The 15,236-nt window shown below is 40.4% G+C and overlaps 1 protein-coding gene across 1 annotated transcript in view; it reads left to right on the forward strand.

The window, feature by feature from the left end:
- The first annotated feature begins 5,683 nt into the window (after window positions 1-5,683).
- Window positions 5,684-15,236, forward strand: part of LOC101438961 (vomeronasal type-2 receptor 1-like) — a 61,227-nt gene continuing 51,674 nt past the window's right edge. The window contains exons 1-3 of the mRNA XM_023587640.2: window positions 5,684-5,950; window positions 6,349-6,482; window positions 7,078-7,260. Of these exons, the coding sequence (XP_023443408.2) occupies window positions 5,684-5,950; window positions 6,349-6,482; window positions 7,078-7,260 (584 nt within the window). The remainder of the gene's footprint in view (window positions 5,951-6,348; window positions 6,483-7,077; window positions 7,261-15,236) is intronic.

The raw sequence follows: 15,236 nt of genomic DNA on the forward strand, positions 1-15,236 counted from the left end.
GGAATCTGCATTGTGAGACAGATGGTAGAAAAAATGGCTTCTCTTTTTTTTCCACATAAGATTTTAGTTCTTGAGAAGCATGTGGCTACTTGTTGCCATCAGGCAGCATTTGTGTGACAATAAGGAAATATGCTGACTGAATTGTGGTCATTTATTTCACCTGTACAGAGATGGGAATAAAATTGCTAAATGGGCAAGATTATGAACAAGTTAAGTAAGCTGTATTAAGTAAATGGATAGAGAAAATATAAAGCAGTGAAAGTCGAAACTGTTTGTTCCATCAATAATGACAATACAAAGTATGAAAAATCAGGTTAAAATATTAGAGAGAAATTCTGAATCTCAGAGGTCCCAAGCTGGAAGCTGTGACCCATAGGTATGTTTTGTTTGGATGCCACTATGTTTTAAATATGGGAAGATGTTACATTAAAAGAAAATCCAGATTCCTGACTCTCTTGAAAAGTTGAAAGTTTTGTCACTTTTCACCCACATGCCGGGATATGACTGGAGCTAAAGTGCCACTGTCGCCTTGGTAGGTTGTATACATTTCCAGTTCAACCTGTAAAATCCAGATGGATTAAAGAGCTTAATAGGAAATATAAACTTTTTTGTGTGGGAGAAAATATAGGAAAATATCTTTATGACACTGGTTAGAGGACAGGTTTCTTAAACAAGGTTCCAGATAGTAGTCACTATACATTTAAAACTTATTTTTATCAAAATGAAGGATTTTTACTCAACAAAGAACATCGTAGACAAACTATGGGAAAACTGATTGGGAAAAATATTTTCTAAAACAAGAAATTAATGTCTAGTATACTCAAGGAACTCATAACAAGAAAAAGTTAGGAAACACTGGATATTAATAAGTAATTAATAGAAAAGGAAACTTGTATAATCTTTAAATATCTTAGGTGAATGTAATCAGTGAAATGCAATTTAAAATAAAATGACTCCATTTTCCAACAATCCAATTAACAAAAATTATGAAGTCAGAAAACATCAAATCCTGGCCAGTGATGTGGAGACATGAGAATCCTCATTCGCTGCTGGTAGAATTATCAATAGCTATTCTAGTAAGGAATCTTTTACTGCAGAATGAAATTAAGTGAGTAAATACTATACCGAGAAATTACCTTTCTGGAGAAATTTCAAAACCCAGAGCAACTTTTGCATAGAGTTTTGCAAATATATGTCCTTAAAAAGACACATAAAAATGGTAATGGTGATGTTTCCTCTATTAACAAAGATCAGAAATAGCCTAGGTGTCCATCCCTAGGGGAATGGATAAGTCAAAATGTGCTACATGTGTTTAATGAAATGCTATGCAGCCTGCAGACTGATCTAAACAAGATTTACATATTACAACATAGATACACTTATATCTAAATATATATGAAGGATGGTTTAAAAGATTAAATATCAGTATAATTATCAAATTTTAACTGCTAGGGTGGGTAACTGTACATGGAAGCAGCGAAATGGAATTGCAAATGGGAAATTAAGAGAAATAAAGTAAAGCAAGGCAAAGCAAAATAGAATGCAATAGCCTTGCACTTGTCAGTGATGATAACATGCTAGGAATTGAGTAACAGGATCCCTTCATTTCTGTACACCTAAAGTTACAAAAAACATCAGCAACAAAAAAGTTACTGTTCCTTTGCAAATTTGACCTGGGGTAACTTAATGGCTTATTATTATTTTTTTTTAATTTGTGAAGATGGAATAAATTCCATGGTTTGGCCTGACATGAATGGCCCACTGCCAAATACTAATCTAATTGCTGCAGTTTCTTATTATCCAGGCACACATTTCTAGTCTTCCTAATTTGTTGTGTACAGCGTGTTAATTTATCTCTATTCAATAATGTGCTTTTGTGCATAACTGCTAGAGTACCTAAACCAACCTTGCCTAAGTAAAGGTTTTCTGGAAAGCCAGAGGGAAAATTCCTGCAAATGAAACTACCCTATTGCTGCTGGGTTTTAAGTGGCAGATGGTATTTGGATATTACTAGGCCCCTTTGCCCTCTTTCTTCATTTTCTGCCTATTTTTATATTAATCCTCGGTACAGATCTGGCTGTGTGTGTGAAGCATCCTTCAAGGGACGGCATGAATGGTAAATTGGTGTCTGGGTCGCTGAAGTCATACTGTCTCTCATATGCAGTCTGGGAGGTCCCTTCTGGCCTTTACCATATTAAAGTTTTGCAGCAACTGTGATGTTTAGAGAGAATATATGAGTGTATGGAGGGCTTGCAAGGCTTCTCAGCAGAGGTCCTCCAGCAGCTGGATTTATTGGACGTTTTGTTATCCTTCACCAAATACTTTTTACTAGTTCAGTCTTTAAAGCAGAGAAATTCATCCAAATTGTAACAAAACGCTCCAGCTTCAGTCCTCTGAGTTGGGGAACATCTGCCGAACTCTTACAACTTGGCTGCAAAGCGACATCTGCTTAAATCTCCCATGCTCAACCTCTCCAGCCAAAGGAGTATCAAACCCATGGTGCTGGGACTTTTGTGATTAAAAAAATGGAATCATTGCATGTTATCCCTCGTTTTTTAAAATTATCTTATGCTGCATATTAATTTTTCTAGATCAGGAGTAACTGAAGTGATTTCAAAATGTTTAAAAGAGCAAGGTTTTTTGATTTTAGATCATTAATTCACTCAATAAGTATTTGCTGAGCATATATATATATGTATATGTATATATATATATATATATATACAAGAAATGGGACTCTAACACTCACCGGTAATTGTTATTTTGTCCTCTTCCTTTTGTGATGAGATTTTGTATTTGTGTTTTCTGGACTACTCTGGGCATAATTCTACGAGTTGAATAAATTCTGGAAATCAAATTGTCAGTCTCTCGTAAATTTGTTGGATGGTCTTTCAAAGGGTTCACTAGGGAGGTAATGTTCTTGGAAACAGGAAAGAAATATAGCCTCCTTACAACTCAGACTCGGACTCTCACTCTGCAATAAGCAGAAGTTACGTTTTAGTAAACATGACTTGCTTTTCACGCTGGGCTGGGGAGAGGCGTAGTATGGTATAGTACATGGGTGGGCCTTAGAGTCACATAAAAACTCAAGCGTCCGTTTCACCATAGGTAGTCATTTTATCTTGGATAATTGTCCAAATTTCTGATCCTGGGTTTTCTTAAAATTATATGAATGTTTGTGCTTAGATATGCTGAAAACAATTGAATGAGGTAATGTAGGCGCCTAGGTGTCTTCTGGGTACCTAAGAGGAACATAACAGAGGTAGAATCCCCAGTCCTACTCTTCAGGAGCTAATTACCTAGTTTGGGAGATAAGACACAGACTACATACAGCCATAAGAGAATTTAATAGACTTAAATAGTATGAATTAACTTATTCTATCCCCACACCACAACCAGTTCTGGAAATGAAAGCCTGATTTTTCTTTAAAAAAAAAGCTTGTTTAAACTTGATGTTTATCCCTGCTGCCAGAAGGCATTCTGTAAAGCAATAATCCTTCTTCTTGAGGTGGTCAAGTGCTTAAGTGTGAAATTAGTCTCAAGCACATGTGTTTGCACGTGCACACACACGAATGTTACAGTGACTTTAGGGCTCCATCAGGACATTCAGCTGAAAGTTGTGCAAATGTTTGATCCATCTGGTGATAGCTCATAGAACATGCTATTTTCAGTGTTTGCAAATAAGAATCTAAATAGAAATCTGCTTGATGAAATTCTATTTAATGTGCATGCACCAAAAAGCATTTTCCCTTGCCTTGTTTATATTAAAAGAATTGGATACCTTTCTTATGTTCCCAATTTCATAAATGTCTTTATTCCCTTTGAGGAGGAGGTCAGGGCAGTAGGACTTGAATTTGTCATTTGATAGTGCTCAGTCAACATGAGTATGATCTACAGCACGGTCCTCTCTTTGAAGCGATTATTTAAAATCTCCATTGGTCTTATGCCAGCAAGGTCTGTAGCAAAACAGGGGCTTTGAAGCTGGTCAGACTTTGGTTCTAATCCATGTCCCTTGGAAGGAGGTGCTCAAAATTTGCTGAGTATGGCCTGTAAACTAAGAATGGTTTTTGCTTATTAAAATGGTCGAAAAATCATAAGAATGATGTTTCGTGACATATGAAAATTATGCGAAGTTCAAATTTCAGTGTCTATAACTGAAGTTTTATTGTAACACACACAAAATTTGCTGGGATGGTGGTAGTCACATTTGGGAACAAAGAACCTTCTGGGAGTCAAGGTTTGAGACATTTTCCCTACGTTAACTGCTATCAATACATCTGAAGATGGAAATCGTCCTAAATGGAGAGACGTGTAAGAAAAGCCACTCAGATGGGATCTCCCTTCATAAGACTTTCATACTAATCTGCTGGAGGTGCAGTTAACGTTGGGGTTTAAGATATAGTTAGGGGATTTGAATCTCTGGACTGATAATGTGATAGCCAGGTCCTGAGCCTCAACAGACTCCAGCACCTACAATCTGATTTATTGGACTTACCACACTCAGCTAAGATGGAGTTGAAGAAGGACAATCACCACACCATGGAGCCTAGAGTGATTACAACTGAAAATGGGAGGATGGCAGCCAGCATCCATGTGGAATCTGAGCCTCCTCTTGACATAGAGGTGCAATGGACACAACCAATCCAATGTCCACATAGAAGAGGTGGCATTGGATTGGGAAAAGTGGACATGGTGGACGATGGGTATGGGGAAGGGCAGGAAGAGATGAGAGGTGGGGGCGTATTTGGGACGTGGAGCTGCCCTGGATGGCGCCTCGGGGGTGATCACCGGACATCGTGGATCCTCACAGGGCCCACTGGATGGAATGGAGGAGAGTATGGGCCATGATGTGGACCATTGTCTATGAGGTGCAGAGGTGCCCAAAGATGTACTTACCAAATCCAATGGATGTGTCATGATGATGGGAACGAGTGTTGTTGGGGGGGGGGGGAGGGGGGGGGTGGGGGGGGTGGGGTTGAATGGGACCTCACATATATATTTTTAATGTAATATTACAAAGTCAATAAAAAAATAAAAAAATAAAAAAAAATAAAAAAAAAAAGAAAAGCCACTCAGCACCTCTCCGAAGGGCACTTACTAGGAAGGTGAACCCCAGCCCAATGCCTGTGCCGCAGTATCTTGGGGAAGAAAATGCTTTTGAGCAAAGCTTGTGCCTGAAGCCGGAGCCTCAAGGCGTATTCTTCCGAGGGAGCTGACGCTTAGGAGTGAGTTTTAATGAGCAACTGGAGTGTCTGCTGAGCGTTACATCCCATCAGGTTGCCGCTTCTTACTATTATATTCATATATAATAAACATTATTATTGTATATTTACATATTTTTATACTTAAATAATATGTAAGCATATGAAGAGTGACGACTTCTCTCTAAAACCTTCCCATTGGTAACCAGTGTTAATAGTTTATCACTCCCATTTTTTTCTAGGGAAAATAAAGATAAAAATTAACATTAGTTGCATTAAGTGTAAAGGCATCACATCGACTAAGGAAAAGGAGTCACATGAAGCTAATAGGGAGACGGAAGGGATGGCTTTGCGCTGGTGTGAGGGAGGGCTCCGGCTGCTGGATTTAAAGTGAGTTGTCAGGGGTCCCGCTGGCCCTGTGCGCTCCCTCGACGCGCCCGTGTGTCGACGCGCCTGAAGGAGACGCTGCCCTCGGCCCTGCAATGGTCCCAGGCCGCTCCCCGCGCGTTCACCCTCCTTGTACTCGCCGCGCTCCTCGATCTTCCATCGTCATGGTTGCTGTTCCCTGCTTTCTTGGTGTAACTTACTTCTTGTTCTTTCGACCGTCTCCAAAACGCGGGCAGAGCCGCGGCGTCCCGGCGTCCGGCGCGGCGCTCCGGGGCGGCAGGAGGGCGTCCCCGCGGCGGGCGGCTCTGGAGCCCGGAAGCCGCGAGGTGGCGCGCGGGAGCCTCCAACGGGATGACTCAAGGGTGAGGGTGGGGAAGGGTGGAGGGTGGAGAACGAGCGATTCCGGGTGTGGGTCAGCCGGGCCGGGAGACGCGCTGAGTGTTTAAAGGAGTTGTAATCACCCCTGCCCTCGCAGAAGCAGTCAACAAACACATTAACCGGAGACCTGGGTCTTGAACACGGTCTTTTCCTGCCTCGGGTTCTGATTCTCTCTCCAGCCCATCATCCCTACGGAGTGATTGTGTGGACCCCAGGGAAGTAAGAGCAGCTTATTTGGCCAGTCTTTCAATGGATGCAGGATTGTCCACTGCTCAGGGCTCCACTTGGGGTACCCCTCTAGGAATCCCTGCATCCTCCCCTCAAAATGAGGGGAGAAATGTACACTTCCAGCCTTTTCCTTGATCGCTCTCCCTGTGTTCAGGTATTCTCAGGGGATTCAGAGCTCTCAGGAGTGTTGCTCACTTCCCGAACGGGCTTGGAGAAGCCTCAACCTCAGCGTGGGCTGGGGAAAAATATTTATTTTTATTTGCTTTACATGTTTGATACCAAGTTAAAGTGAGAAAATGCATATGAAAGTGGATTGCAATGTCTTTTTATTACAAATGGAAGAATACAAAGCATATAAACAAATATTTTTAAGGAAGATCAGAATGAAATTTCATATTCCCTTAAAGTGAGCTATTCCCATGTTAAAGCCCACCAGCCAAGGACCATAAGGAACACTTGTTATTTTTTTAGAAATTGGGTTTTTCTTGCTGCAGTAAGACCTACTGCACTCCAAAGGAACCATGAGGAGTTGGAAAAGCTTCTTAGAGGTTGGGGGTGTGTGCTGGGTGACTTGAGGAGGGGTTTAAGAGAGTGGGGGTCAGTTCTGGGTTGGATGTTGTCAGGAAGCAGGGGCAATTTGGTGATTGTGCATCTTAACTTTTATCTCTAAGATAGGAGGATAAATGTGACGTTATCCCTGGCAAAGGAGCAGTAGTCACTCAGACTCGACAGAAGAGGGACGTTTCACCGTTTTAGTGGTAGCCGAGGGGCCTTATCTCTGTTGCTTCCGGCCTTGGAGTGTTTTCTGCGCAGCGCATGCTCAGTTGGGAGCACCACGGCCTAGTTGCCAAAAGGCTGCTTCTCACTTCCTCACGTGACTTAGGGATATTTATTTATGTCCCTTCCTGGAAGTCATATTCCAGAAGAGCACCACGGCTGGACGCCAGGATGGAGCGGCTCTGCAGAGTTTTGGAGACGGTCGAAAGAACAAGAAGTTAAGTTACACCAAGAAAGCAGGGAACAGCAACCATGACGGTGGAAGATCAAGGAGTGCGGAGAGTACAAGGTGGTGAACGCGTGGCGGGGTGGGGGTGGGGGGGGGCTGTGTGTGGCCTGAGACAATTGCAGGGGCCGAGGGCAGCTTCTCCTTTGGGCGCGTCGACACATGGGCGCGTCGAGGGAGCACACAGGGCCAGCGGGACCCCTGATAACTCACTTTAAATCCAGCAGCCGGAGTCCTCCCTCACACCAGCACAAAGCCATCCCTTCTGTCTCCTTATTAGGGTCATGTGATTCCTTTTCCTTAGAGTCGATGTCTTTACACTTAATGCTAGTGATATTAATTTTTTTTTTAAGATTTATTTATTTATTTAATTCCCCCCCTCCCCCGGTTGTCTGTTCTGTGTCTATTTGCTGCGTCTTGTTTCTTTGTACGCTTCTGTTGTCGTCAGCAGCACGGGAAGTGTGTGCGGCACCATTCCTGGGCAGGCTGCACTTTCCTTCCTGCTGGGCGGCTCTCCTTAGGGGGCGCACTCCTTGCGCGTGGGGCTCCCCTACAGGGGGACACCCCTTCGTGGCAGGGCACTCCTTGTGTGCATCAGCACTGCGCATGGGCCAGCTCCACACGGGTCAAGAAGGCCAGGGGTTTGAACCACAGACCTCCCATGTGGTAGACGGACGCCCTAACCACTGGGCCAAGTCCGTTTCCCTAATGTTAATTTTTATTTTTATTTTCCCTAGAAAAAAATGGGAGTGATGAACTATTAACACTGGCTACCATTGAAGAGTTTAGAGAGAAGTCGTCACTCTTTGCTTTACACACGTACATATTATTTAAATTTTGTGTTTTAATTCATTTTTAATTAAGTTAAAACTTTAAAAACAAAAATAAAACAATGCAAGAAGTAGTGGTGGTGAGGGAACGTGATTGCTACTGGCGATACTCTGAGAGATGGTTTAAGAATTGATATTTTTTTTTTTCTTTGAAGGGAAATTCAGGATTCCCTTTTGTGAGGGGATCATACGAATCTTGAATCTGCTTAAAAGATATTTTTTATAAAAGAATAAAGGCATATTCTCATACAAATGTAAAGTAAACACATGTCAATGATTTTACTTAATTCATGAATTAATGGGGAGCCAGTAAGATGTTAAAAGCAGTTCAAGAGAATTCAAAGAGCAGACACATATATAGGTAATGAAGAATGCTGAAATGAATTTGTCTAATAACTGTAAAACTGGCTTCTGAATAGTGGGAGAGAGATAAAAGTTTGTACCTCCACAAGAAAAAAACCCATTTACAGTCTATGGACAATAGTCATTTGCATTACTAACAGTTATCTGCAACTTAGTGATTTGTAAAATAGCTCAAAACAACAAAAGGCAGAGACAACGGAGAATGGTGCATTGGACAGACTACCCAGTAATCTTTTTTGCCCATTTCAAGTTTTTCACACTTTTTTTGCCAGCTCAGAATAACATTTGATAAATCCATGTTTCTATCTAAGACTTATTTGGCTAGTTATTTTTCATAACTTTGTCCTTATGTTTATGTTCTGGGTGATAAATCACTAACTAAAAATGAAAGTTAAAAAACTTCAATGACTTAGAAAATGACACATTCATGACGTAATTATCAGTGAATAGTTTTAAATTTGCTTTTATTTTCTATTTTGCCATTTGGGATAGGACAGAGAGCAACGTATCTATTGTGATAAACAGAATAGTACTTTTTTAAAAAACTCAGTTTCTTTTTAATGATGGTTCCTTCCTTTACTGCATCAGGCATGCATTTCAGAGAACAGTTGATACACCATCCACTAAAACAGATGAACATTCGTATCTTAACTCATGCATACATCTTTCTGCTTAGGTTTTTAAAGTTGGTACACACACACATATACATACACACACACATATCCCTTCCCCTGTTAGAAGACAGCTTTAAAATTTTGATCTAATTGCAACCAGGAGGCATGTACTGTAGGGTGGGAGTGGGGCTGTTGAGTGAAGCAAGTCATAAAACAATGCTTATGTCCAACTAATCACTTAGAAAAAAATCAAGGGATTTTGTTTCTCTCATCTGTTTTTTATGTTCCTTCCTTGTCAGGTCTTTGCTATTTTTCATAACACTGCAAAGTGTATATATGAGGTGCGCTTATGATTGGGCTTATAATGAAAATTAATGGAGTTTTATTTACAAAGTAAAAATAAACCTATTTGGGTCAGGGATGAGGTAGGGGAGGGAATGTAGAACAGGCATTTCATCATTTTTAAAAGAGAGAGCACCAGCCACTCTTTCCCCACACCAAACGGAACCAAGCCGATTTATGAACAAATAAATCCATTACCAAAACACAACTGGGGAAAGGAACCTCAGAATCCCTTTAGATTATGGAAATAAAATGAAACTTTAAAATAAAAGGACGTATTTGAAGTCGTATGTCTGATTCTTCTCTTCCTTATTTTGCTGCATTGGGGCAGTACCCATATGTTGCAGTAGTGGGGAAGGCGGGAGAAGATTGCTATGACTTGGGAGGGGAAGCAAAAATTTTTTCAGGTCATCTCCTTTGCTTGAAAGAGTTACCCCTAAAATCTTAGGAAACTTGTGTTTATTAAGCAGGATATTGTTCACACTTTCTTAAATGTAGACTCCGCAAAACAGAAGAAGTAGGTAGTGTTAACTCTGAATACATAGTCCTTCAAGTAGAGTGACTCTGCCCCTGATTCTTTAGTATAAAGTCTCAATAGTTTGGGCTCTGCACATTCTTAATTCCATAGGGACTAGCCTGAGACTTGCTCTGTGAACTCTTTCTTCATAGATGTGGAAATTAATACTATAGATAAGATTTTGGTAGTTCTGGGAGTGGTGATGAGGTACATTTATAAGAACAACTATATTCTAGGCATCTTAGAAATACCATTTAGATATTAGGTTAAATTAATTTTATTATTTAGACTGCCAGGTTTTGACCAGAAAAAGAGTAAATATTGTGCACTGTTGTGTGGATCATTGGAGTTACAAATCTGGCTTATTTTGAAGTACGCTCTCAGCCACAGCTTGAATGAATGAAGCAATGGACAAATGAATATTGTAGCCCAAGTTGAGTTACTACATGTATTCCACTAAAAGAAATGAAATTCATTTCAAAATATGCCAAAGTGTTTTCCATAATGGTAGTGTCTAAAAAGCAACTTTTGCTTCAAGACAGTTCAGTAACATTTTGCTATTCAACAAAATTTTATTGAGAGCATGACCGTGAGCCAGGCAGATTTATTAGCTTGTTTCACTGAACTACATTTGAACGTCCAGATAAATTACTTTAGCCAAGTTTTAAAAATCTAATTCTTTCAGAAATGACTTTTACAATTAAGCCAAAACTAAGAAAAACTGAACACTTGACGGTTGCACACAGAGATCTATGTTCTGCTAATAGCCCTTATTAATGTATGAAAAGACATCTTGTCAATACTAACTAAGCACATAGAATGAAATAGATCACTTCAAATGTACAAATACCTTTTTAGATATATCTCCTGGTTGGTTTTAACGTGTGTGTGTATCACAGACCCTGCATTTTCACCTAAGATTTTACCAGGTTGGGTTAACCTATGCTCTTTTATGGAAAGCCTGAACCCCACTTTTCAGGGGTCTTATTAGATTCTAACCAATGCAACATTGCCACCCAGTGTTGGGTATCTTAGCAATGACCTGCAAGGGGATCTAAGTAATTGGAGCTAGAATTCTATTGTTGATGTAAGAAAAGAAAATAATGGGTATCATTTGTTTATTTTGTGATCCTTTTCTGCATATGAAATTAAATAACCTGAATAAATGGCTGCCTTAGTAGCTAAGGGACAAAGAAGCACTATTAATTTCTAATATTAGCTATGTACTTCACTGTATTCCAGTGACTATGTTTGAATGTTGTACCTGCCATATCTTATTTAATATTCACAACAAGCCTAGTGTTGTCTCTATTTTTCACATATGAGAAAACCGAAGTGCAGAATAGTTAAATGACTTGCCCAGAACTAGACAGCTAGTAAGTGGTAGAATCAGACTTCAAACCCTAGAAACAGAGCTTCCTATGTAACCACTATTATTGTAAAGAAACTTATATTTTTAAATTAATTCCTAATGTATTTGCTTCTGGTAATTAAAAAAAAAGATTCTACTACTATTATCCAGGTCACAGGAGTCTGAGTCAAGGAAGGAGAGCGTGATCCACCCGGAGCAGAGTTCATGGAGTTGGTAAGAAGGAGGCCATCACAGAGGAAAAGTTGTTTAGAGAAGGCAAAGGAAGTAGAAAGTCCTTCTGGTGCTGGGGGAAGGAGAGTTGAGAAAGGGAGGAGGACAAATAAAAGCCAAGTTAAGAGTTTTCTGACTTTCCATGCCCTTAGGGTTGAACATGGGATGGAAGTGGCTAAATATCCCAACAGGTTTGGAATTATCAGAGAGCATCCAGGCTAGGAAGACTGCAAGTCTTTGAGTGAATCCCTGTGTTTGTTATGGCATCTTGTTCAACATGGCACCATTGCTCAGTTCAGAAGTGGTGTTGGAGAGAGATGTTTACATGGATGAGCCTAAACTAGTGTCCCCATTCCCCCTGGTGTGTGCCATGGTACACTGGAGAATCACAGGTAACTTGCAGGCTGTGCGGGGGTGGTGGAGAACATGGAAGCGGAGAGGACAGATAGACTAGAAGAAGCCTGGAGTCATGGACATGAGATCACAGGGCCTTCCTGAGTGGAGTTATGACTAGAGATCTTCAGTCTTGTCAGTGGGTATCAACATGACTGCAAAAACAAGGATCAAATGGGGTGAGACCAGCAAGGCCCCGGGTAAATGGTGCATGGAGCACCTGGTCATGGGGGTGGATACTGCATTTGCCCTTGATCTCAGAGGAAAGAAGAATGGGTTAGGGAGATGCCTTAAGAGAAGTGAAACTACCCTAATGGAGAGCCTAAATCTAAATATACTGAATCTCTAGCCTAAGGGAGAATTGAAAAGTAGAAAGAAATGCTGTGCAGAATCAATTGGTTTTTCCCAGGGCCCACCCCAATGGCCATCAGCAGAAATGGAGCGAGAGCAAGCTGGAGCCAGAAGAGGACAGTTGTAGAAAATAAAGTTCCATTAAGTGCACATTTGAATCAGTATCAGTTCTGATCCTTCTTCATAATATTGTATACCATTAATGTTGGAAGTCATTTCTGGTAAATTGAAAAGGAATCTAACTACCTCTAAGAAAAATTGTCCAGCATGATCCCAAAGTACTAGAAATTCTTTTGAGCCTTGAGCACATGTGAATGAGTCAGCAATTTCTGGCCATGTTGTCCTCCTCACTGAAAATCCCCAAGGGAGTGGGGAGCCCCTGGTGACACCTCCCACCTTTCGTTTTTAAACTGGAGAGCTGGGATAGCTGTACCTCCCATGAGCAGGTCACTGAATAGAAATGTCAACCAAGCCACTAAAGAGCTGTGTGATAAGAATATTGCTTAACTTTTCTGAACACCAGGTCTCTCATCTAGGAAGTGGAAATAGTAGCAAAATAATTTCTACCGCACATAATTTTTGTCAGGGTTAATGAGCAATGAGATAAATACACTACGGAAAAATAAGGCATTGTTACTGTTAAATGTATTATTATCATAGCTGTTATTGTTGTTATTCATTTGTATATTTTGAACTAACAGTTGGGGACCCTAAAGTGGATAAATAATCTAAGCACAGGCAAAACTGTGTGCGTGGTTTTATGAACCACTGCATCACTGTTCTCTTAAATACTAAGCTGTTTAATTCATCATTTTATTGCATATTGTCTAATTTTCTAATTGTTTCACATAGTATTGTCAACTCTCACTATTTAAATGATCATCTGTAGGCATGTAGTGCCTCACATTCCATAAATACCCGTTCCAATAGTGGAGATCCTCATATGACATGTATAGTACATGCAAAAGCTATAAAAATGGAAACTGGACATGAGAAATAGTCATTTTCAACCAATTAACAAAATTAAAAAGTTCTTGAAACATTGCTGAACAATTAGTACAGGGAAAGCTGGATGCAGATAAAATAAAAACTAAGAAAACAAACCACTCAAACTCTTAAAAATTTCATATCCTTTCCCTTTATTATTTTGTTGTTTCTTTCATTGTAATGCCGCTTTTATTACTTTTTCTCCCTTATTTCAAAAAACAATGCAGACTTAGGTTCATTATGATAAAAACAATAAAAACAGGTTAAAAGAATAGCGTAAAGAATACCTACTATTCTGTCCATTTTAAAAACTTAGAAGACAGCTTTTCCAGATCATTTTCTATGCATTTAAAAATATATATATATATATATGATCAAACTACACCTATTCTTTTGAAACTTGCCTCAATTCTCTTTTGTGGACATTTAGGTTGTTTCCAACTGACCATTATTGGATATCAAAGTTATTTCCAGCTAGGCCCTTTTGTTGGATATTAGGTTATTTCCAGCTCATTACTAGTGCATTAGATTCCTATTGCTGCTATAACAAAGTACCATAAACTTAGTAGCTTAGAACAACACAAATTTATTTTCTTACTGTTCTGGAGGTCAGAAGTACCAAATCACTTTCATGGGGCTAAAGTCAAGGAGTCAGCAGGCTTGGTTCCTTCTGGAGGCTCCGAGAGGAGAGTCCATTTCCTTGCCTTTTCCAGTTTCTCGAGGTGGCCGGCGTTCGCATCTGGCTTCCATGGTCACATTGCCTTCTCCTCTTCTGCAGTACTATCTCCCTCTGCCTCCCTTTTATAAGGACTCTTGTGATTATGTCATTGGGCCCACCCAGATAATCCAGGATAATCTCCCCATCTCAATGTCCTGTTTTTTTTTTTTAAACTTTTCTTTAAAAGATATATTTTTCATTTGTTTCTCTCCCCTTCCCCCTCACCCCACCCCAGTTGTCTGTTCTCTGTGTTCATTTGCTGTTTGCTGCATGTTCTTTTGTCCCCTTCTGTTGTCAGCGGCATGGGAATCTGTGTCTCTCTTCGTTGCATCATCTTGCTGCATCATCTTGCTGAGTCATCTTGCTGCACCAGCTCTCCATGTGTGCGGCGCCATTCCTGGGCAGGCTGCACTTTCTTTTGCGCTGGGAGGCTCTCCTTATGGGGCACACTCCTTGCACGTGGGGCTCCCCTACATGGGAGACACCCCTGCGTGGCAGGGCACTCCTTGCGCGCATCAGCACTGCGTATGGGGCAGCTCCACACGGGTCAAGGAGGCCCAGGGTTTGAACCTTGGACCTCCCATGTGGTAGGCAGACGCACTATCCACTGGGCCAAGTCCACTTCCCCTCAATGTCCTTAAGTTAATCACATCTTTAGAATACTTTTACTTTATAATGTAACAAACTCCCAGATGCTGGGGTGTAAGACATGGATAGGGCACCATTATCCAGCCCATAACAACCATTATAAACAGTATGAGCAAGTAGAATAGTCTGGGGACAATACTAGGAAAGAACAAGAAGGAAAATAACCTCTCCAAATCCAGAAAATTTTGTGAAAAGTGATACAAATGTTTAAAGACTAATAAATTGTTATAAAACTGCCCAAATTTCTAATACTGCCTAAAACAGAAACCACTGTTACTCATTTTCAACCAAAACACTATTTCAAACAATTCAAAGTCTCAACCACCCTGTTTTCCCTCAAATAACCTGCAGTTCACCATGGGAGTACAAAGAGAGGTATATAAGGTAGACTGTGGGGGGTTTTGTAATAGCAAGTGTTACATAGGAAATGAAAAGTGAGCTGAACTATGAAATAAAATACATGAATCACATGACACGGCGTAAGGGAGAAAAATCAGACAAGGGAATAAGGTATCCATGTGAGTGAGAAAAGCCTGGAGATAAACAAGAGCAGAGTGTGTTTAAGGAACTGTAGGCAGGCTTATGTGGCTCGTAGTGTATTTTAAGGTGACAGTGGGAAGGGTATACTGCAAAAGTAGAAGCTGATTCATTAACTAGGGATGGAATGAAGATGAGTCTTATAAGATCTGTTGTG

The sequence above is a fragment of the Dasypus novemcinctus genome, chromosome 4 (assembly GCF_030445035.2).
Source record: "Dasypus novemcinctus isolate mDasNov1 chromosome 4, mDasNov1.1.hap2, whole genome shotgun sequence".
Lineage (NCBI taxonomy): Eukaryota > Metazoa > Chordata > Mammalia > Cingulata > Dasypodidae > Dasypus > Dasypus novemcinctus.